This window comes from Gracilinanus agilis, chromosome 2, assembly GCF_016433145.1.
Source record: "Gracilinanus agilis isolate LMUSP501 chromosome 2, AgileGrace, whole genome shotgun sequence".
NCBI lineage: Eukaryota > Metazoa > Chordata > Mammalia > Didelphimorphia > Didelphidae > Gracilinanus > Gracilinanus agilis.
This window is the reverse complement of record NC_058131.1, coordinates 481,559,006-481,582,521: the sequence shown is the minus strand read 5'-3', so window position 1 is coordinate 481,582,521 and position 23,516 is coordinate 481,559,006. Positions and strand designations below refer to the sequence as shown.

Below are 23,516 nucleotides of genomic sequence, written 5' to 3'. Positions count from 1 at the left end.
GATGGGAGATCCTGGGTTCAAAGCTGACTTCAGCCACTTTCAGAACTATGTGACCTGGACAAGTCAACCTAGATCTTACCCATCTTCTGCCTTAGAACTAATGTACAGTACTGATTTTTTTTTTAAACCCTTATACTTTGGTGTATTGTCTCATAGGTGGAAGATTGGTAAGGGTGGGCAATGGAGGTCAAGTGACCTGCCCAGGGTCACACAGCTGGGAAGTGGCTGAGGCTGGGTTTGAACCTAGGACCTCCTGTCTCTAGGCCTGACTCTCACTCCACTGAGCTACCCAGCTGCCCCTACAGTATTGATTTTAAGATAGAAGGTGAGGATTTTAACTAAGAAAAAAAAAAAAAAACTATGCTCAGTACCAGTAGAAAATATTCAGAGAATCTCTAGCATCTGAACCTAGAAGAAAGTTTTGCTTAATTTTTTTAATGATTGAATTATAGACTCAAATTTTTAAAAATTATTGTTATTTTAATAAATCTGACTCTGATTATTTGAGCAAGATACCATACTCCTGATGCTATAAGCATCAAAAGTAGTTTGTTTTTTTAGAAACCCTTACCTTCCATCTTAGAATCAATACTGTGTTTTGGTTCCAAGGCAGAAGAGTATAAGGGCTAGGCAATGGGAGGTCAAGTGACTTGCCCAGGGTCATGCAGCTAGGAAGTGTCTGAGACCAGATTTGAACTTCTTGTCTCTAGGCCTGGCTCTTAATTCATTGAGCCACCAGCTGCCTCCAAAAGTAATTTTAAGAAAAATAGAACAGGAAATATTGGAAGCAGCCTGGAATACTGGAAAGAACTTGGTCTTGGAGTTGAGATCAGTCATTCTAAATGGCCTCAACTAAGTGACTTCAGATCTCTGGGCCTCAGTTTCCTCATCTGTAAATGAAGAGATTGGATTAGATGGTTCAGCTTGAAAAGTATAAGATGTGTGAGAAATAAGAACAAACGTGTGTATCCAGAGAAATCAGGGACTTATGGGGTCTCTTTAGCCATCAGAACCTGATTAGGCTTTTTTTTTTAAACCAATACTTGGGTTCTGAGTCTCACTGCATGGCTACTGTGGAAATAAGACGTCCTTTGTCATCTCTGTGAGTGCAGCCAATGCTGCAGTCGGCCTGATTAGGGAAGAGATCTGGCACTTCAGTGTCCGGCCTCTATTACAAAGCATCACCATGTACCGGGACAACCAGTCAGGTTGGAGCAGGAACAGGTGGGGACCACTTACAGAACCGCCATGCTAATGAGCATGGGGTACAGAAATGAAGCAGTCAGCCAGCTGCACAGTATCTCCTCCCTCTGAGGGTATTCTGGAATATGGCTGGACGCCTAGCAAAGATTTTTATAGCATTTTGCATCTGCAAATTGCTTTATCTTCCATGCTTCATATGGTTCATTATCACCAGAGTACTTACTCCTAACCTGTGAGATTTGTTAGATCACAGCTGTTTCTACGGAGGCAAAAACGGACGGCCTGGAGAGAGGGACTTGACCTTGTTTCACACAAATCAAATTGCTTTGCCGCTTTCTTTATCCAGATCTTACCTCCGTGATCTCAGTGGAGAAACAGTCCATCATAGGATTTAAAACAGAAGCACTAAGAGATTGCTGACTATCCAGTCTACTTATTTTACAGATGAGGAAACAGAGATGGAGATGGTCTAAGACCCAGTGGTAATAAGGTCATTTCTTTCATTCAGCTACTATCTACTGAATGTCTACGATATACGAGGCACTATGCTAGGCTCTGTCAAGATGAGAAATCTTCCATTGTCAAAAGAGATTCACAAAACAACAGTTATCACAATATAGTATAGTATCTTCAGACCATGGAGGTCTAAGGCCTCTAAGTGAGTTACATAAGGGAGCATTATTTCTACCGAAATTGAGGCAGAGCAGTCCCATATTACTTTCAAAGAATTGGAGCAGCCACAGACTCTGGACTCTTTCTCTGATCCTAAGTAAGCATGCCCTGGGTTCAGATGCCTAGACATGTCACTTAAAAATAGCTAGCCTTTATGTAGTATTTTAAGGTTTTGCAAGGTATATATGCATATACTTTCTCACTTTAGCCCTCACACTAAACCTGTGAGGTAAGTGCAATTGTTATGCCCTTTCCACAGATGCAGAAACTGAGGCTGGGAAAGATGAAGCAACTTGCCCAGAGTCACACGGATAGCTAGTGTCTGAGGAAGGATATGAACTCAGGCCTTTCCTATTCCAAGTCCAGAGCTCTTAAAGCCCCCCAAATTGCTCTGAGGCTCAGTTTCCTTATCTTTATTTATTTGTGTCTGTGTGTTTTATTTTTAAATTTTTTCCATGGTTATATGATTTATGTTTTCTCCCTCCCCTCATCCTTCCCCACTCCCAAAGTTGACAAACAATTCCACTGGGTTATACATAAATATATTTTGAACTCATTTCCATATTATTCATTTTTGTAAAAGAATAATCCTTTAAAACCAAAACCCCAAATCACATACCCATATAAATAAGTGATAAATCACAATTTTTCTTCTGGATTTCTATTCCCACAGTTCTCTAGATGTGGATAGTATTCTTTCTCATAAGTCCCACAGAATTGTTCCAGTTTCCCTATCTTTAAAATGAATATAATACATAACACTTGCACTACCTTCCTCACCAGTCTGTTGGAAGGAAGACTCTTTGTGAATCTTACAACCCAGTATAAATGAATTGTTGTTGTCGTTGTCATCACCACCATGATCACCTATCTCAGAAACCACATACATATGGAGCCTGAATTAATACAACAGTAGCTGGTTAAGAAGATGAAGTCCCTATCCCTCCTTTCCAACCTCAACACTGATGGCCAAGGGAGGAGAGACAGTGCCCGGTATATAGTAGCTACTTAATAAAGATTGATTATTGATTGGGGGAAGAATCAATAATTCTATCATCCCTTCTTTACTGGGTGTAGTGGGAAGCAGAGGAGGAGGGAGTAGTAAAAGGTATGTAGGAGATTTGGAGTCAGAAGATGTGGGTTTGATTCATGACTACTGGAGTGGGGGGGGTGCCTGGTACACAGTAGGCTAACTGATTATTGTTTAGGGGAAGAATCGATCATTCCCTTCCTTTTGCAGGATGTAGTGGGAGGCAGTGGAAGGGGGAGGGGTGGAAATAGTGAAAAGAATACAAGTGACTTGGAATCAGATGTACAAGTTTGATTGAAACTCTGACCCTTGTGTGACCTTAGGTGGGTCACTTCCCACCTCAGGGCCTCAGTTTCTCTATTTCTAAAATGACAGGTTTCCACTAGAATTTAATACATCTAGTCACCAGATGACCTCTAAGAGACCTTTCTGCTCTAAACCCCAGGAGCTCTTCCCCTCCTCCACCACCTGGCCTCAGGGGAGGGGAGGGCTGGAGTGCAGCCCGGGGACAAAGTTGACACCCCTGGGAACATGCAGGTGCCTGGGTCCAAACGGGGTATCTCCCGCTGGCCGGCCTGAGGAGAGGGCGGGAGACCAGAGAGGAATCCCCTCCTCTTCTTCCCTCCCCCCCCAGCTATTGTTCCAAATATGGGCAAAGCGGAAGCGGGAGAGCAGACGTCACGGCGCCGGGTGGGGGCCGCGCTGCGGGGATGATGACGGGCGGCGCTGACGGCGCCTACGTGTCACCATGGAAACTAAACAGTAAATAGAGGCCGTGCCCTGCCAGACTCCCCAGCTCCCGGCGCCGCCCGAGGGGCTGAGCCTGGAGGGAGGGCCGGAAGCTGGGAAGGGCAGCAGGGGAGGAATCTTGGGCCGGAACTACCCTGTTCTGGGTAGGACCGAAAGGATGGCCACCTCCAGCCCGGGCCTTGTGGCTGCCTGGGCCTTCAGCCTTCCTCTGGCTGGGCAGGAGCATCTGTGTCAATGTCAAGCCTCCCTTTGGTTTCCTGACAAGCTTCCAAATGTCTTAACCAGCCTCTCCCCTGCAAAAAAAAAAGCTATGGGATCCTTTCTCTCTAAATTAGCCCAACACACATTTCCCAAGCACTCCCTCATTCCCCTAAACAAAGTCCCCAAAGGAGACTAGGGCTGGAGCTGGGCTCTCTATCACCGCCTTCCGCCTTTCTCTTTCAGATCCACTGGTCCAATGACTGCTTTCGTACTCCAACCCAAAGCAGTGCAAAGAACCCTGGATTTGGAGTCAAAAAGACTTGTGTTCAAGTTCTGCCGCGGCTACTTCTGTGATCCAAGATTTAAGTCAGAAGTTTCCTATACTGCCTCTAAGGACCCTTCTATGTCCCTTCCATGAAAAAATTAATTTGTAGCTAGACTGGGTCAGTGGCATCTCACCCCTTTCTCCTTGACAGAGCATGAGTTCTTAACCTTTCCTGTGTGTCTGTCTGTGTCTTGTTGGGCTTCTAGATCTCTTCAAAACAAGGTTTTTAAATACATAAAATACCTAAGATTATGAAGGAAATCTATTATCCTGAAATTATTGTCAATTTTTTTTTTAATTCACACCACCCAGATGAAGAACTTCCCCCCCAGGGCTAGATCTCTATAGGTTGCTTTTGTATTCACTGCACTCCCACCTCCCCAAAATGTATCCCAGGACTAGTTGGCTAAATGCTATTTTTTAATCTGATAGATATCCTCTTATGAAGTTAATGACGTTTTTACTATATTGACTAAAAGACTGAAGATGGAGCATTGCCTCCTGTGATCTGACCATAAACGGCACCCCAAAAGTAAACAGGAAGGCAGCTGCAATCTGTGCCACTTACTCTGATTAGGAAGGTGTGTCCTTCAGACACTAAGCAATTTAACTGGGGCCCCTTCATTTGGGCCCCACTTTTGACGTAAGAGAAAAGACAGTTGAGAAGTGGTTATCCAGTGTCAAATTAGCCTTTTGTTGGCTTCTTGTGCTTCCTATTCACCTGAAACGACTGATTGAACCAGATCTAGGTGCTATGTCAGCATGAACTAAAAAATTTTTAAAAGGATATTAATTGAAAGGTCTAGAAACAGAACATCTGACCAGATGTCCATTTAGGCTAGGTAATGTCCTGGAGACAATGGCCAGATCCCTTTCTCCTCTGCATCTTCTTGGGTAACTATAAAAGCATTATTAGCTTTTCAGGCTAAGGAAAAGCAGCAATCTGTATTCCTTAACTGGGGATGGGAGCTATTGAAATTAATTGTGTTCAACTTAAATTTTATGTTCTGGTAATTTCTCAAATGAAGGTGACAATAAAGAAAAATGTAAAGATAAATAGTCAAGCAGGAGATCGGAGATCCTGAGTTCAAATCTGGTCTCTGATACTTCCTAACTGTAACCCTGGGCAAGTCATTTAACCCCAGTTGCCTAGTCCTTACCACTCTTCTGCCTTGGAAATGATACACAATATTGATCCTAAGACAGAAGGAAAGGATTTTAAAAAGGGGGGAAAGGCAGAAGGTAAGGATTTAAAATAAAAAAAATTTTTTTAAAGAGTCATACTATTTACTGCCTCAGAGAGGGAGGGGGGTGAGAAAATTTGAATTTTAAAATGTCAAAAAACAATTGTCAAAAATACAACTGAGGAGGGCAGCTGGGTAGCTCAGTGGATTAAGAGTCAGGCCTAGATATGGAAGGTCCTAGGTTCGAACATGACCTCAAATACTTCCTAGCTGTGTGACCCTGGGCAAGTCACTTAATCCCCATTGTTTAGCCTGTACTGAAGGCTCTTCTGCCTTAGAACCAAATACAGTATTGATTCTAAGATGGAAGGTAAGGGTTTAAAAAAAAATACAACTGAATAAATCTGAAAAATATTGGAAAAAAAAAAAGAGTCATCACCTTTCAGATTTCTTCAAACTGAAAATAGTGAAATTCCATACTCTTTTCCCCTATCTGATTTTCTTTAGGCCTATTCACACAACTGAAAATGCATAATTAACAATCCCAGCAAACTAGTAGCTGAGATTTTTTTTTCCCCCAAGGAGAGGAGTACGTGGTCAGACTTGTGCTTAGTATTATGATGGATCACCACTATATCAGAAAAGTCAAAAGGGTAATGGAAAGATAGATGAATGGGTGGGAATAAATAGATTATCAGATTATTGCCAATAATTCATTTGAGAAGTGCTAAAAAAAAAAAAGGGTACAGTGACTGGGAGAGGCAGCAACCATTTATATCATGTGATACAACAGATATAGGCTGGTTTATTACATAAGTACCCCTAAAATACAAAACAAAAACAACAAAGGAAGTAAAAATATGGAATAATGGGAAGAATGCTGGCACTGGATCCAGCTCTTGCTTCTGGCACTGATTGTGTATGTGACCTGTCTATGGACCCTAGTTTCCACATCTCTGAAATAAGGGGGTTAGATGTTTTCTGGGATTCTTGATAGTTCTAAAATTTACGATTCTATTAGGTTTCTAGTATGTTAAGTATATCTTTGATCGTAGATTTATAGGAAGACAGGAATAGGAACCATACAGTCAGAATGTGTGGAAGAGATGTGGTCTATGTTACTGGATAAAATACCAATGAAGCCACCAATCTGTTTGAGTACTGAGGCAACCTAGCCAGAGCCTCTGGGTAGTACAGGGGATAGAGTACCAGGGCTGGAGTCAAGAGAATCTGGATTCAAATCTGATTTCAGACACTTCCTAGCAAAGTCACTTAACCTCAAATGCTTAGCCCTTGTCATTCTTTGATCTTAGAACTTAGATAAAAGTTAAGGGTTAAAAAAAAAAAAAAAGAAATGTAGAACCATTTAAACTTTATTATTGTAAAAGAAACAAATCCTGGTTTTATCAGCAATTAGTAGAAATGTAGAGATATCTCATTTGGTAACTGACTTTATTTTATTTTTCATTTAACAAATATTTATTTTTTCTTCCCCCTCCCCTTTATTTTCCATGCCCCCCCCCACCGTTGAAAAATATGCAAAACAAAACCCTTGTAACAAATACACATAGTCTATAAAAACAAACTTCCACATTGGACATATACAACATGTGTATCTCTTTCTGCTTTTTGAATAGATATCATACTTCATCTTTGGGCCTCTAGAATCATTTTGGTCATTAATCAGGGTTCCTTTTTTTTTTTTTTAAGAATCTTAGAATCGATATTAAGTATTAGTTCCAAGGTAGAAGAGTGATAAGGCTAGGTAATTGGGGTTAAATAACATGGCTTGTCTAGGGTCACACAGCTAGGAAGTTATCTGAAGTCTCATTTGAACCCAGAATCTTCTGTCACTAGGCCTGGTTTTCTATCCTAGTTGACCTGATCAGTGATATTAAATTCCACCCTGTATTTTTAGGCTAATTACAAAATTACGATCTTCACATAAAGCTAAACTAGCCCACTTGTCCTTTCTACTAAATATTATATTTCCCATCTCTGGACCTTTGTATTAGTTACGCTTCATGCATGGAATATTCTCTTTCCTCACTTATGATTCTTAGAACTCCTCATTCCAAGATTCCATTCAAGTGGCACCTCCATTCAAGAGGTCTTTCCTGATTCCTCCAGTTTTTTGTTCCCTCTTCCCTTTCATTACAAATTTATTTTAGAGATATCTTCAATTTAGTTATCTATTAATATGTCCTGTCTTCCTAGTGAGTTCTTTGTGGGTAAGGACTCTCAGTTCTGTATTTGAATTCCCCATGTCTAGCAAAGGACCTGTCAAATAATAAACACTTCATAAATGTTGGCTGATTTATTGATTAGTGCTTATATAAATAGCATACAGAATTCCCTAGGGGATTTCTAGACAAGTGAGATGATATTAGCCCTATATCTTGCCCAAGAAAAATCAATAGGATACATCTACCAAGTTTACCTTAAAGATCTAATGTGGAATATAATCTAATTTATATATCTGTGGAAGTTGTCATTTTAAGGGAAAAAAAATCCAGAGGCCAGTCTAACAGTTTTCCATCCACTTGTTTATTTTTTGAGGCTTTTGATTAATTTGCATTTAGAGGAAATTGATTGCACCCACCACTTGGGGATTGGGTTATAGTTTCGTTTTGAGATGGTAGTGTTTTGTTCTGATTGAAAAACTGCGGTTTTCTCAAGCCTCTTCATCTGTAAAATAAGAGAGTTGGATCTAAATGGTCACTGAGATTTAAAAACCTTTGAGCCAAGCCTTGGTTCAGGATAATCATCTGGACATTTATATTGTCTCAACTGCTTCTATATCTGCACTCCAATAAATAAAAGATAACATAATGGACTTAACTCTGAGCGTTTTCTAATTTTCCTTCAATTGGAATTGAATGAAAGTTATTGTTAAATCTGAATGACTGCTTTTAGGGCAATGTCATTATCAGATGTTTCCTTTTTACTTCAATAAAGGTTGTTAGTAAAGAGAAGTGAAATGAGGATTCAGAATCTATCCAAACACAGTCCATCATGGACTATAGGTCTAAAGAGAAATAACTTTTCATTTATTTTAGCACTTTCTCCACCTAAAATGATCTTGAAACCTGTAGCATAAGGGGATATACAATTTAATTTATTTTTTTCTGGATTATACATGTATTATCACACAAAACATACTTCCATATTATTCATTTTTTGAATAATCTTATAAAAACAAAACCCCAAAACATATACCCAAATAAATAAGTGAAAAATCATGTTTTCATCTGTATTCCTACTCCAGTAGTTCTTTCTCTGGAGGTAGATAGCATTCTTTCATTAGTCTTTCAGAATTGTCCTGGATCATTATATTGCTATTAGTAGCAAAGTCTAGCACATCTGATTGTCCCACAATCTTGCAGTTACTCCTGGTTCTGCTTATTTCACTCTGCTTCAGTTCATGTAGGTCTTTCCAGCTCTTTGTGAAATCATCCTGGTCATCATTCTTTTTTTTTTTTTTTTTTACTTTTTTTTTTTTTAAACCCTTGTACTTCGGTGTATTGTCTCATAGGTGGAAGATTGGTAAGGGTGGGCAATGGGGGTCAAGTGACTTGCCCAGGGTCACACAGCTGGGAAGTGGCTGAGGCTGGGTTTGAACCTAGGAGCTCCTGTCTCTAGGCCTGACTCTCACTCCACTGAGCTACCCAGCTGCCCCCAGTCATCATTCTTTATAGCACAATAGTATCCAATTGAGAGACAAGGGATATACAATTTAAAGCTTCATTGCAGAGAAAGTCAAAGACCTAAGGGAAGGGGGAGAGGAGGGAAAGTACATTAGGGTTATTAGAAGCCCAGGAAAAAAATAAAATATCTATGATTGCAGTCAAACAGACAGTGGAGTGTTTATGACCAGCCTAATAATACAAATTTCATTGTGTTACTTCACTACTCAGAAATCTTCGATAGCTTTCCAGTGCTCACTTGGGTTTAAATTCCTAAATCTAGAATGCTAGGTCCTCCACAAGTCAGCACCAAACTACCTTCCCTGTTTTATTTGGAGTCACCCCTTTATCCGTATTCTATGCCTTGGATGTCTGACCAAGCTCTAAGTGTTCCACAGTGTCTGCTTCTGGCTCCCTGGTGGAAGAAGATTTCACATGCTAAGTGTCTATGATAGGGTTTGAGCCTGCTGGTTTCCCCTCAACCTGGTTTATTCTCTCTGCTGATATCGGTACAGTTTCTTGGAGAGAGTTGGGTGAAAGGTAGACACCACAGGTGGGTGAGCAGCCTTGAAAAGGACCTAAAGCTTGGTCAGAAGAAGAAGCCAAAGTTATCCACAGCATCTCGAGACATTCCCAATGGTCCTGACTTTTGTCTTGCCATTTGGACTTTGACAATTCTGGAAGAGAGTGTGAGACTGATGACTTTGTGAAACTCTGCCTCACTTAAATCCAATTTACGAGTAAGCCAAGATATCACCCCCTGATATCCTTGGTCCACTTCAAAAAGAAGGACACACAATAACACCACTCTGAACAAACCAGACCCATTCACAGTTCCTCCCTAAACGTGTCCCACTCTTTTCCCCCCTGCATGCCTTTACTTGTACCTTTCCTGATACCCTAAATATCCTTCTCTGTTCCTACCCCAGTCCTACTTCCCTATCCACTTACTAAAATCCAGATGGACTTCAAGGCCCAGCTCATGAAGTCCTTCCATGATACTCACAGCTGGAAGTGGATTCTACCTCAAAACTCTTGCAGGACTTTGTATTTCTCTTATGTGCTTATAATATTCTGGTCCATATTATAATTGTTCATTCTTCTCCTCTGAAAGAGTATGTTCCCTGAGATCAGATAAAGACTCCTTAACTGTGAATTTAAATTAAATATGAAAAATTTTAAATGTGAAATCTTCATAAGGTACCTAATGGTGCACATGGTAGGCATATGCTAAATGTTGAACACTAAATGGTTTATGACAGATAGGGTTCATGGTGGATAGAGTCCCAGGTCTGGTGTCCAGAAGATCTGAGTTCAAATCTGGTCTCAGACACTGTCCCTGGATAAGTCATTTAGACCTGTTTGCCTCAGTTTCTTCATTTATCAAATAAGCTGGAGGAGAAATGGCAAATCACTCCAGTATCTTTGCCAAGACAATCCCAAAAGTGGTCACAAAGAATCAGACATGACTATATTGAAAAAGATTTAAGAAAGATCTGACTCTGCAATTTGGAACTATGCCCAAAGGGCTATAAAAGACTGCCTGCCCTTTGATCCAGCCATACCATTGCTGGGTTTGTTCCCCAAACAGATCATAGATAAACAGACTTGTACGAAAATATTTATAGCTGCACTTTTTGTAGTGGCAAAAAACTGGAAAATGAGGGGATATCCTTCAATTGGGGAATGGCTGAACAAATTGTGGTATATGCGGGTGATGGAATACTATTGTGCTAAAAGGAATAATAAACTGGAGGAATTCCATGCAAATTGGAGAGACCTCCAGGAAGTGATGCAGAGCGAAAGGAGCAGAGCCAGAAGAACATTGTACACAGAGACTGATATACTGTGGTAAAATCAAATGTAATGGGCTCCTGTACCAGCAGCACTGCAATGACACAAGACAGCTCTGAGGGATTTATGGTAAAGATGCTACCCACATTCAGAGGAAGGACTGCAGGAGAGGAAACATATAAGATAAACAATTGCTTGAATGCATGGGCTGAGGCGGACATGAATGGGAAATAGACCTTGAACAAGGACACATGTTACAACCAGTGGAAATGTGCGTTGGCCATGGGTGGGGGGAGAGCGAGGGGTGAAGGGGAAAGTAGGGGCATAAAGTATGTAAACAGATTAAAAACGAATATTAATAAATGTCTAATAAAAAAAAAAAAAGAAAGATCTGACTCTACCTCTTCCCTTTACAGAGAAGGAAAGTGAGGTCAAGAGAGATAGTATGGAGTATCAAAAAGAATACCAGATTTGGAGTCAGAAGACCTAAAATCAAATTCTGCTTCTTTTTTTTTTTTAACCCTTCCCTTCCATCTTGGAATCAATATGTGTATTGATTATTTAGTTATTTGATACAAATTAATTCAACCAAAAACCCGCTATATTAAATTATAAAATGAGTACCCTGAAAAAACTATAACCAGTTGCCAGAAAGCTGAGAGCTTTAACGTACAGGTAGGAAAGGAAAAAACAACATCCTTAGTGGAACTGTCATTTGAAATGAAGTCTCCTAGTTTTGCTGATCTGAACACCGATTACAAAACAATAATTTAAAATTTCAAATAACCGAAGAGTTAAGGAACTGAAATTGAACTCTGCTTCACATGGACTTGATTAGAAAGTCAGAGAGAACACAATCTGTGACTCTGGAGAAAATGGCCAGTATTATCATATTATTTGTGGTTTACACCAGTGAGATCAGGTACAGAGGGTTTGATTAACCTGCCACATTGATGATGGTGACAAAGGTCAAGTTCCCTCCTTGAGATTATGAACCTCCTGTGCTAAGGCTATTTAGAAGTCTGCTGACTTGTTCCCTATTAAGTAGTTAAATAAAACTTTGAACAGCTAAAAGACTCTAAGGTGCTTGGTCATTTGTATAAAGGTGATTCCTGGATTCTCACAAGAGTTCAAATTCTGAAAGGTTCCACCAAACTGGAATCGATTTGAATTCTAGCCTGGGGATGGACTCTGCTATCTGAGAACCAGCCTAGCTAAATCTGAGGTGCTTATCACCAGGTGGTAAATATTTTTTGGCTATGGCAGCTTCATGAAGCTTCCTACACTTTTATAAGTAGCCCAACTGAGGCACCCAGCTATGGTAGTAGATAGAACACTGGGCACAGAGTCAGGAAACATAAATTCAAATAAAGCCTCAAACATTTAAAAGCTATTTAGCCCTGAATAAAGTAACTTCTGCCTGCCTTAGTTTCTTCATCTAAAAATTGAAGAAAATAATGGCACCTACCTCATCATGGTTATTTTGAGGACCAAATGAGAAAATATTTATAGGGGCAGCTGGGTAACTCAGTGGATTGAGAGTCAGGCCTAGAGACAGGAGCTCTTAGGTTCAAATCCAGCCTCAGACACTTCCCAGCCGTGTGACCCTGGGCAAGTCACTTGACCCCCATTGCCCACCCTTACCAATCTTCCACCAAGGAGCCAATGCACAGAAGTTAAGGGTTTAAAAATGTAAAAAAAATATATATTTGTAAAACATTCAGGGTACATAGTAGGCATTTAATAAAAGTTTATTTTCATTCCTAATTCCTCTAGGAATTTCAAGCTACATCAATTTTAAGAGTACCAGTACAAAAAAAACCCCCACAAATCTTTTAATACATATATTTACTAAATACACCATTATTTTTATTTTGTGTGACAAACTTCTGAATTTTCAAAGGTGGCTTTTTCCTTCTCTTTTATTAAAAGGTAAATCTCAAAGTTCTTTAATAGTTTATAACCAAGGGTAGCTAGGTGGCTCAGTGGATTGAGAACCAAGCCTAGAGACGAGGGGTACAGGGTTCAAAAATAACCTCAGACACTTTCTAGCTATGTAACCCTGGGCAAGTCACTTAACTCCCATTGCCTAGCCCTTACTGCTCTTCTGTGTTGGAACCAATACACAGTATTGATTCTAAAGCAGAAGGTAAGGATTTTTTAAAAAAATAGTTTGTAACCAATTTATGATAATCATAGTAATGTCCCAGAAGTATTGTTTTCTTTCTTTTTTTAATTAATTAATTTTAAAAATCCTTACCTTCTGTCTTAGTGATATTAAGTATCAGTTCCAAGGCAGAAAAGCAATAAAGGTTAGGCAATGGGGGTTAAGTGACTTGACCAGGGTCATACAACTATGAAGTGTCTGAGGCCATGTTTGAACCTAGTTCCTCTAAGCTCCAGACTTGACTCTCTCTGCACTGAGTCACCTAGCTGCCTCATGCTACTTTCTTTCAAGAGAAAGGCTAAAAGCCTACTATGTGCCAAGACTGCCATATCCTGGGGATATTAATACAAAATAATAATAATAGCTAGCATTTATGTAGCCCTTTAAGGTTTGCAAAGCATTTCGCAAATATTATCTTCATTTATAAAAGCAAAGATAGTACTTACCTTCAGGAAGTTTACATTTTACTGGGGAAAACAACATCTATGTGGGAATGGTGACCAGGGAATTACAATTTGGAAAGTTACAGGGATGGTCTGTGAGTTGTAGGGCAGAAAACTGATACATCCTTTCTAGTAGCAATATTAGTCTTGATTTAATTATGGTCCCAAAACTGAATGGGGATAGGAAGGGCCAGGGATTTGCACAGCACACATATTAAGTCAAGGTGGCAGATGAGAAGATGGGCAGGAAGTAAAAAGTGAGGCATAATTAAAGCTAAATATATTGAGCCCTATGAGGCACCCATTAAGGGGCCCAAAGGCAGGAATTCTAGAACTCAAAGGATTTAAGTCTTCAAGGCAGGACTCCTTGGTCCAGGAGACAAGATGGGTGGCAGGAATACATATAACCAGGAAATATCCTCGAATTTTCTTGCAGCTCTGTTTCCTCTTCTTTTAAAGGGAAGATTTATGGTATCTGTTCCTACCCTACTTTTATAGGGGCATGAGCATAAAGAATGAGAGTAGCTTGAGATGAAAGTAGTATGTATATATTATAAAAATACAGCATAAGGTTTATTTTTGAGATTACTAAAATGAACTATTTAAAACTAGGATAGCTTCTTGTGTTTTTATACTCTTCAAGGAATTAGAAGCAGTATGTTAGGGTGGATAGGGTACAATAATTAAGAGTTAGGAAGATTTTGGTTTGAGGTACACTTCAGACATGACCCCTAAGCACAACACTTAACCATTCCAAACCTGTTTTCTTACCCATAAAATGAAGCTATTTGGCTCGTTGACTTCTGATGTCTCTTCCAGCTCTAAATCTATGATTAGGTAGAATTTTTTTTTTTTTTTGTGAGAGAAAAGATATTCAGGGAAATGTTTATCAGAAAAGGAGACCTAAAATTCATGTGGCTAGAGTAAATAATAATAGCCAACCCATTGGTTGGCTCTACACTCATGAAATGTAAAAAGGTCAAAAGGTAAGCTTTCAACCAATAAGGGGGAAACGGGGAGTTATCAAGATGGTGGAAAAGAACAGGGTGAGGGATGCATTGTTGCCCAAGAAAGGAATCCTAGATTCAAGTCGGAGAAGCTGGGGTTGATCCCACAATGCTATTTATTATGTAACTCGTCTACTTGGGCCTAAACTTAAGTTTACTGGACCTCTTTTCTTCCTCTATAAAACAAAAGAGTTAGACTACTTGACTGCTAAGGTCCCTTTCAACTCCAGATCTATGCAAGGCAAGGTGGATTGGAATTCACACTAATATACCCATCATGATATGTTCATGTGCTGATGAGAAAGAGAACGAGGAGAAAGAGCCCATCCCAGCAAAAGGCTTCTTAAGTACGGAGAGAATCTTTACAAATCTGTAAGTTCCTATTTGTAAAAAAAAAGTTAATCCTGGAAAGATTTTGCTATCTTAACAGCTAAGGAAATATATTTTTTCTCTTTGTTCTCAGAAAGAGGGTCATGTCCCTTCCTTTGATAATATGTGACTAGAAAACACTTCAAAGTTTCACAAGTCATAGAAAGAGAATTTCACATTTGTCGCATTCAACTTAAATGCTTTTATTGACAATGTTTGAACAATAAGCAAACAATGCTTAAAATTTCATTCAAATTCACTTTCCACATGTCAAAAGACCTCAAGGTAGAAAAAAATAAAATAAAAATATAAATATCTGATAATCCATCTTAATAAATAAATTAAAAACACAATAAAAACGTTTTCATGGAAAACTGTTAATGTCAGAACATTCAGACCACCTTAACAATGCATGATCAGTAACATTACGATGAACATTGATGTAGAAGAAAACTACAGTACATGGATTTAGCTATTTATTTCTATCTACTAGAAAATAAAGTCATATCTTTTCTTAGTTAACATTGGTCATTTCTAATCATCAGAACACACTATTGCCAGAAACACAGTAGTTATTGTTAAAATCAGCTGCACTAGATACAATTTGGAAATATCCAGCACCAGGTTAATTCCAATAATGAACCCAATAGATTAGTTAATGCTATGAGAAGACTAAGGAGAAAGAGAAAGAGACACAGACCCAGGCCTGGCTCAGCATGCTACTAACTACCAGCTCTCAGATGTGTCACTGGGAACGATACACACTCCATGCGTTTTGCTACATCTCTGGAAGAGGTAAGGACTCAAGTCCACATGTGGGATCATCCATGTCCTTGAGGGCTCATGGCCTGGTTTGATTCACGCACAGACATCTGCCTTCCCAGGGTCTACAGAAACCACTGAGGGGAAGACGCGTTTCTCGTTTCGGTAATGTGATGCAAAAGCTCCAGCGTGATGGTGGTGGCAGTGGCAGCAACAGCAGCAGAACCCACAGCTCCGGGGCTCTTGTCTGTGCCTCCTACCCTCACCCTCACCTCCTCTGCTCACAAAGCCAGCAGGGTCGGGGAGCTCAGTGAGTCAGAAGAGGGCTCATTGCTGCTGCTGCCCTTCCGGTGGGCTGCCGCACAGCTGGGGAAGGAGTCAGCTTCTGGGTAGGTGAAGACGAAGGAAGACGTATAGGTGGTGCAGGTCGGTGTGCAGGTGACCACTGGGGTGCACAGTGGCTCTAGGTCAGCTGCTACTCCCAAACCCAGAGAGGTGCTATGCAGAGGCTCCCAGTCTGCTGCATAGAAGGAGCCAGCCAGGTCCATGTCAGGCACCGAACGGGCCGCAGATTCTAAGCCACCAGGCCTGGAGGAAGCTGGGAAGAGGAAGTCATCAAAGGGCTCAGCCTTCAGCTCCAAACTGTTGATGTTCTTGACTGGTTCCACAGAAGGTTTGGGTTCTGTCTCCTGCAAGAGGGGCAAGGAGAAGGCTTCCTCTGATTCTGGGGTAGCAGCCTCAGACAAGCCACCAGTGAGATCAAGGGAGTCAGCTGTCATTTCTTCTGGGAAGCCCAATTCATCAGGGATCTTGCAGGCAGGTCGATGGGCCGCCAGGATGAATTCAAGCTTTTCCTTCTCCTTCAGAAGGTTGGCTATCTCAGTTTGCAAAGCAGATTTTTCATCTTCTAGTTGGTCTGTCTCCTGTAGACAAAGGGGACAAAGGAAAAATATAAGGCTTGTATGAGTTCAACTAGGTACTCCCTGTTCTCCCATGGCAGAGAGGCAACTTTTTTCCTCAATCTCCAGGGTCCAAAGTAGATACCTACCGCTTGGAGTGTGTCAGTGAGCTCTCTCCTTCTATTTCGACATTTGGCTGCAGCCATCTTGTTCCTTTCTCTCCTGATCCTTCTTTTCTCCTCTTCTTCTGGGGAAAGCTAGAAAAACAAACAAATATACATTTAATGTTCAGTTATACTTTTTACAGTATCACCTCCATTCACCATCCCACCTGTCCCTATGGCCACCTGTCCCCCCCCCCCAACTCTTTATCTTAATAGTCTCTTGGGTGAGGCCATTTCCAACCTGCAGTTGCAGACTGGGTGTGACTTGCATGTAAAATAAGATCCTCAACCAGAGAACAAAGAAAACTCCAGCTTCTGTTACATCAGAGTCCTAGAGTCCTTCCCTTTTGAATAGCTTGTTAGCTTAAAAGTGGTCTATCTATCCTAATTTGCCCATTACAAATCAAATTGTGCTGGGAGAAGTAATGGTGGTGGTATACAACTAACAGGGTGGCAGTGGTCTCAGGTGCATGTTTCTGACTCAGAGGGAAGACATTCAGAATCAGTGTCCCTGACAAACTTTTCATCAGACAACTCAATCCATGAATCCCATTACTACCCTTTTCTCCACTTGTATGAAAGGGTTACCCAGAAATATATTCACCTGCTCAACTTTGCCCCTCCTGCCAATGCTTTGCCCTCTGCCTCCTGCGGTAGTCTTCACAATACCAGCCCTAGAGTAAACAGCAGCTGAAGGAGTAGGGACTCCATAAGGATGGACTCTGGTCTGGGATGGAGCTACAGAAGAGATGAGGGTGGGCTGGACCAGCCACTGCAGGTCTGGGCTTGTCGATATGGCAGTCACAGTCGGTATAAAGTTGGCACTGGAAACTGCCAGATCTGTGCAGAAATCCTAAAAGAAAAAGAAAGAAAGAAAAGCTGACGTTAGTGTGACTCCAGGTTTCAGAAGTAGATGAGGTGAAGTGAATTCTCTGCTGCAAGCAGCAACTGCAATGAAGGAAATGATCTCCTTCAGGAAGTATTTCCCTTAAAATATCCTATTTCCATTTGAAAGGGTCTTCCCATTTCCCCTGAAGTGCTCTGTAAACTCGCCTCTATCCAGGCAGCTACAGTTCCCCGTTATCCCCTCAGCATCATTCACATGAAAGGAGGTTTGTTATAAATATCCCTGACGTCTGCACTGACGCAGGCGCCGCTCCGGAGTCTCCTCAATGAACTCGCTTTTTATCAATGAAACTGCCTTACACACCCTCCAGCTTGCACCCTCGCCACCCCCACCCCCTTCCTCCTCCCGTTCCTTTGCGGAGGGGAGTAATCTACCTAGGCAAAGGGAAAGCTGTTTTTCTGACGCCTTCCATCATCTAGAACGATGCTAGCCTTTTTCCGTGACACGTTTCCCCTTACGCTTATCAGACATAAGCAGCAAATAGTGCGGGGAACGTGATGGGGAGGGCTGCTAGGAAGTAGAAAGCTACTTTTCTTTGGAAAGTGGCTCTAAAAGAGAAGTCTACTCTGTAGCCAAAGAGAAAGAAGCAGTATTTCCCCCTAAGAGTGCCGTCAGAACTCTTCATTGAAGCCTGACTGTGAATATTCATGATACTGTCAAAGCCTAAGAATAGTAGCAGCCCGGTAGCCTCTCGACTTAAAGGCACCTCTCCTCCTCCTCCTCCACTTAGTCCCCCAAACAAGTCCCCTCGGGCTTGATCAGAAGGAAACTCCCCGGAGCGGTAGGCTCCTCGGATAGCGCAGTCTCTTACCTGTGAGTTGACAGGAGAGCCCATGCTGGAGAAGGAGTCAGCCGGGGAGTGATAATAAGACAGGCTATCCCCCGCCGGGGAAGCGCTGCTGCATCGGGAGGAGGATGCTTCGTATTCGGCGTTGAATCCTTGGTACATCATGGTGAAATTTGTAAAACCCCGGGGAAGGGTTGAGGGGGCGGGGACAGATCTAAGCAGTCTGCTTTGCTTTGTATGAGCGCGATCCCCGCTCAGCTGCTCTGTCCCGGTAGCAGTGGCTTGCTGCAGATGCGGTTTGGAGTACGAGAGCTAAGCTGCTCCTTTTATAAGGATTTAAGACTCCCAGCATTTCATGAATGAGCTGACGTCAGTGGAGTTCCACTCCTAAGGAGGGGTGACTGGTTACACTGCAGGCTGCTGCATTCGTTTTTTAAGAGTTTCCTTTCATTTGCACCTTCCTGTCCTTTATTAAGATCATTTTTAGAATACGTAGGATTTCTTTAAATGAATTTTAAGTGGAAGAATGGACCCCAAATGAGAGGTTCCTGAGAAACATCCCCCCATATTTCATAATTCAGTGTTCCGAGGCCTGGAAACCTGCTGACGCAGATGTCCTAATATGGGAAACATCCTGTGTAAAGGGGGAGGGACTGACGGGAATTGCTATAGAGCTGAAGCCAAGTAGTTGAAGGGTAGGGTAGACCGGAGAGCTTTGAGGGGAGGGGAGAGGGGGAAGGGAAACGAAGTGATCAAACTTTATCACCTTTTTTTCTACTGCTTAGTGGCGCTATAACCTCCAGTTATTCGGGGCCCGAGAGATTGATAAGAGTCTTCTGGGTGTTGACACGAGTGCAGAGCCCCAGGATTTTAGAGATCTGCCCCTTGACCTACACTATTACTTCGTCCCCAAGGACCAGTTCTCTCAATTTTGCCGAGACCGGGACTCGGGTCTCTTCTCAGGCTCCAGGCAATCGAATGGTCACTAAATTTGCAAGAGAATGTCAGAAAATACAAAGGCTTTAGAAAGAATAGCTTACTTTATCTATGATGCTAGGAGGAGGGAAATGTTAGGAGTGGGAGGGAAGGTGATTTCTTCCCCCCCCCCCCCCGCGCAAGTGGAATTATTGTGTTTTGTTTGTTTTGTTGATAACTGAGGAGAGAAAAAAAAAAAAAGAAAAAATCAATAGATATTTGTCTTGCAAACCACTATGTAAAGGGGAATTTGCCACCTTATAACTAGATCCAACTAGGCTGTAAGGAGACCGGGGAGGTGGGGGGTCGGAGTTCGGCTCCGCGTGGGCAAAGCTAAGCCAGATGTGTGAGTGGGGGAACCCCCGTCCCTTCCCGCAGAACAAAAAAGAGTTTATCTAGTTCACCTTATGAAATCAGATTCACAAAATGAGCAATCAATAGGTGCTTCCAGTTTGGGGATGAGGAGCGTGGGTGGAATGGGGACTCTAAGCTAAGGAAGACGTTTAGCTCAATGAACTGGTTCTTTCAAATGGTCCGGAAAAATACAAGCAGCCCAGAAGTATCTCCGCAGTCCGGAAGACACGAAGTTTCTATTGCGAGAAAGTCGTCTGGAGCGTGCAGTCTGCCAGTGCCAAGACCCGTCTAAAACACCAAGTACTGACAATAACATTTCTACGCCAGGAGCAGCCACAACAACAACCCCTGATTTTTGCCTGGGAAACCGAGGCTCGGCTTGGCGACCTTTGAGTCAAAAAAAAAAAAAAAAAAACAAAAAACAAAAAAAACCAGTGGCGTTTGCTGCAGTAAAAAAAAAAAAAAGCACTAGGGGACGGGGGGGGGGGGGGGAGGGTGGCTAAAGGAGAGTGATGTCTCTGTACCTCAATTCTGTATAGGTAACAACTGCAATATTATTGGTTACAACGAAATCTGAAGACGCCCCCAGACAGTGGTGGTGTGTCTGGGGGTGGGGTGGGGGGGGTGAATTGGGATATCACGCAGGTCCCCTGGCACGCGTTAGGTCATTGCCTGGATTGTTTAGGGCTATGCCTGGAGTCCGACAGCCGATTTGCTTCCCAGTCAGTTTCACACAGGAGCCAAAAAGATCCCGGCTATAGATAGTAACAGGGAAGCTGCTGTTTACAGCAACAAACATGAGCCTTCAGTTCAAGTATCCAGGCGACCGCTGCAGGGAGCAGCAGCCCAGGCGCTTGGGAGAACTCGATGCCAGATCCTTTCTGGGAAGGATGATGGGATCTGTTGGTGCTGTGGCTGCATCCCGAGGTTTGAGATCATTTGCTAAGTTCAGTGACTGATGTTTTTTTGTTTTTTTTTTTTGTTCCTGCGGCTGCCGCCACCGCCGCTGCTGCCTCAGCTGCTGTGCTGTAACCTCCATTCTTAGAGATCTGAACCAAATGGGAGGGGAGGGGGAGCAAAAAGAGGGAGAAAGGAGAGAGAAGGAGATTCGTGGAACTGGGCCATGTGCTATTTTTGTGATACTCTGTCAGAGCAAAGGTGAAAACAGAATTTCATCATTTTATGTCACTGTTTGGCTTATGTTGCTAAGCTTTAGACACGAGAGTCGTCAATCCCCACCCCTTTGTTCGCTACTAAAAAAAAAGACCTATTAGAGCAGCTCTGAATCCTAAAAGATCTTGCTCTCTTCTCTAATCCCATCTTCTCGACTTTTCGGCATTCTACTCCCCTTGGTCCGTTAAAAAGATAAGTGTTATGAAAGCAGATAAATCTATGATAAAAAGCAGTACTCTTTTCCCATCATCCTTCACTCCCTTTCTTTATCAGATCTGAAAAAATTAGGTCAATGTTCCAAATTCCTTGAGTCTGACCTCCCTTTTGATTCCCAGCTTGGTCTTTCAGATAGTTAAGAGAAAATAGGTAATATTTTCATTCAGTTCCCCTTGAAGGCCTCTAGAATCAACACTGGATAAGAACTGTGTCATCTCAAGAATTTGTGCATTCCCTTCCTCTTTTTCCATTATTTTCAAAGGAGATAGTGAAAAAAGAATCTTTAGGTTCTCTTATGTCTGCTCTCTCTAATGCTCTATTACATCAAAATTAGAGCTGGAAAAGATCTGAAAAGCTCATGAAATCCATCCCCCTCTCCCCAGGTAGATCAAAGAGAACTGTCTCTTAGGGTTGTATTGTTGTTGGGTTGCAGTTTAGTGTTATTGATATCTTTAGTTGTGACATCGACTTCATTTCCAAATATATCCCTCCATATTCTCCTTTTCCTGAAAGCTACCCCCTTAAAATAAAGGAGAGACAGACAGACAGACAGAGTCAGAGAGAAACAAGAACTCTCAGCAGCTTTTCCTTCCATGGTGAGAATCGGTCACTTCTAGAACCCCAGGCCATAAAGGGTACTTCATCTTCAACAAAACAGTTCTAATCATTGGTGCCAAGGTTTTCTGGACACAGAGTAATCCCAGCTAAATAGTATTCACAGACTTATCTATTTGTTTAATCTTGTTTTAGAATTCACCTAGAGTAGGGTTTCTATCAGAAGTTTTTGTCTGACTTGGGGTTAGAAATTCCTTGTGGTTCCTTGTAGCTTGTCAGCATTAGCATTTTAGAGGCTGGGCCTCCCATCAACCTGCCAAGTTTGGAGTTTGAAGGCCTCTCAGTGTTCTCAACAGTGTTCCCATAATTCTTTTGACAATCCATGCAAATGGAGGAGAAGGGGAATAAGGTAATAGATGGAACTCAACCCAGGGGGCAAGTGTTTTTTCCAGCTTGGCTGCATTTCTGCTTTTGAACCTTTATTTCAATTAGTAGGATTTGCCAGAGATTTTTTGTTAGAATATCTCAGGGTCACTTCCATATCATAATAGGGCATCACAGTAGGACTTAAGCAAAGATAGAGGAGGAATATCTTTTTTAAATGAAAATTCATTTTATTATAGAATCTTTCACTTTCATTTAGCATGTGATATAAGTATGGTGTTACCCTCAAGCATAGACTCTTCAAGTACATGAATAAAGTATGTGGTACTTTCCTGGGATATTGTATATAGTAAACCAAAACATCTTAGTCACATGATTTTTGAAAAAATAATAATGATGCCAGAAATCTACAAAGCACTTATCATATATTATCACAATCCTCACAACAACTTAGTGATAGTGCTACAAGTATTACTGCCCTCTTTTTACAGATGAAGAAACTGAGGCAGAATGCTTAAGTGAGCTGCCAGAATGTCTGAGACATAATTTTTCTTTTCTTTTTTTTTTTTTTTCTTTTCTTTTCTTTTCTCTTTTTTTCTTTTCTTGATGGGATCTCCTCTCTCCAAGGCTGGGAGTATACCAATCTCTCAAGGCCTGATACCAATATTACTTCTTTTTTTTTTTAAACCTTTACCTTCCATCTTGGAATCAATACTATGTATTGATATTGAGTGGTAAGGGCTAGGCAATGGGGGTTAAGAGACTTGCCCAGGGTCACACAGCTGGGAAGTGTCTGAGGTCAGATTCGAACCTAGGACCTCCCATCTCTAGGCCTGGCTCTCAATCCACTGAGCTCCCCAGCTCCCCACCCCCCACCAATATCACTTCTTGGAAGCTTTAACATACTCAATTTTTCTGATCTGAGCTGATTCACCCATCCTTAGGCAGAGAAGGATTCACTTTATTTGGTTCAGGCTTAGTAAAGATACCTGATTAGCTTTAATACTGTTGCAGCTCAAAACCATCAAGCAATCCACCATGAGGAGGGATTTTCAAGCAAGGTGCTCATGAAATCAAGACCTATATTCCATCTATTACATTATATCATTATATTTCTTGGACACTGGGAAATTCATCTTTTTAAATTTTTAAAACTCAAATAGAAGAGCAGCTAGGTGGCTCAATGATAGAGAGCCAGGCCTAGAGACAGGGGATTCTGGGTTCAAGTCTGACTTCACATGCCTCCTAGCTATGTGACCCTGGGCAAGTCACTTAACCCTAATCTCCTAGCTCTTACAGCTCTTCTATCTTAGAACCAATACTTAGTATTAATTCCAAGATGGAAAGTAAGGGTTAAAAAAAAAACCCAAACAACCTCAAATAGAAACCTTACTTGCTTTTACTCATTTCCAACTAAGTATATAATTCCTTGTTTTTTCTATACCTCAGTGGCATTTAAATTAAAGCTAACACACAAAATCGAACTGTTGATTCAAAAGGCTTTCTCAG

The 23,516-nt window shown here is 41.5% G+C and overlaps 1 protein-coding gene across 1 annotated transcript; it reads right to left on the bottom strand.

The window, feature by feature from the left end:
- Positions 1-15,013: 15,013 nt before the first annotated feature.
- On the bottom strand, positions 15,014-18,633 carry FOS (Fos proto-oncogene, AP-1 transcription factor subunit). Its single transcript, XM_044664949.1, has 4 exons — positions 18,375-18,633; positions 17,261-17,509; positions 16,642-16,749; positions 15,014-16,516 (listed from the first exon to the last, which is right to left on the bottom strand). The coding sequence occupies exons 1-4, from the start codon at positions 18,513-18,515 to the stop codon at positions 15,875-15,877; spliced, it is 1,140 nt and encodes a 379-aa protein (XP_044520884.1). The 5' UTR covers positions 18,516-18,633; the 3' UTR covers positions 15,014-15,874.
- Between the last annotated feature and the right edge of the window lie 4,883 nt (positions 18,634-23,516).

Coding starts and splice junctions, on each gene's coding strand:
- FOS (XM_044664949.1), bottom strand. CDS start 18,515: ATGATGTACCAAGGATTCAACGCCGAATACGAAGCATCCTCCTCCCGA. Junction 17,510..18,374: donor GCTCTCCTGTCAACTCACAG/GTAAGAGACTGC, acceptor TTTTTCTTTTAG/GATTTCTGCACAGATCTGGC. Junction 16,517..16,641: donor TCACTGACACACTCCAAGCG/GTAGGTATCTAC, acceptor CTTTGTCTACAG/GAGACAGACCAACTAGAAGA.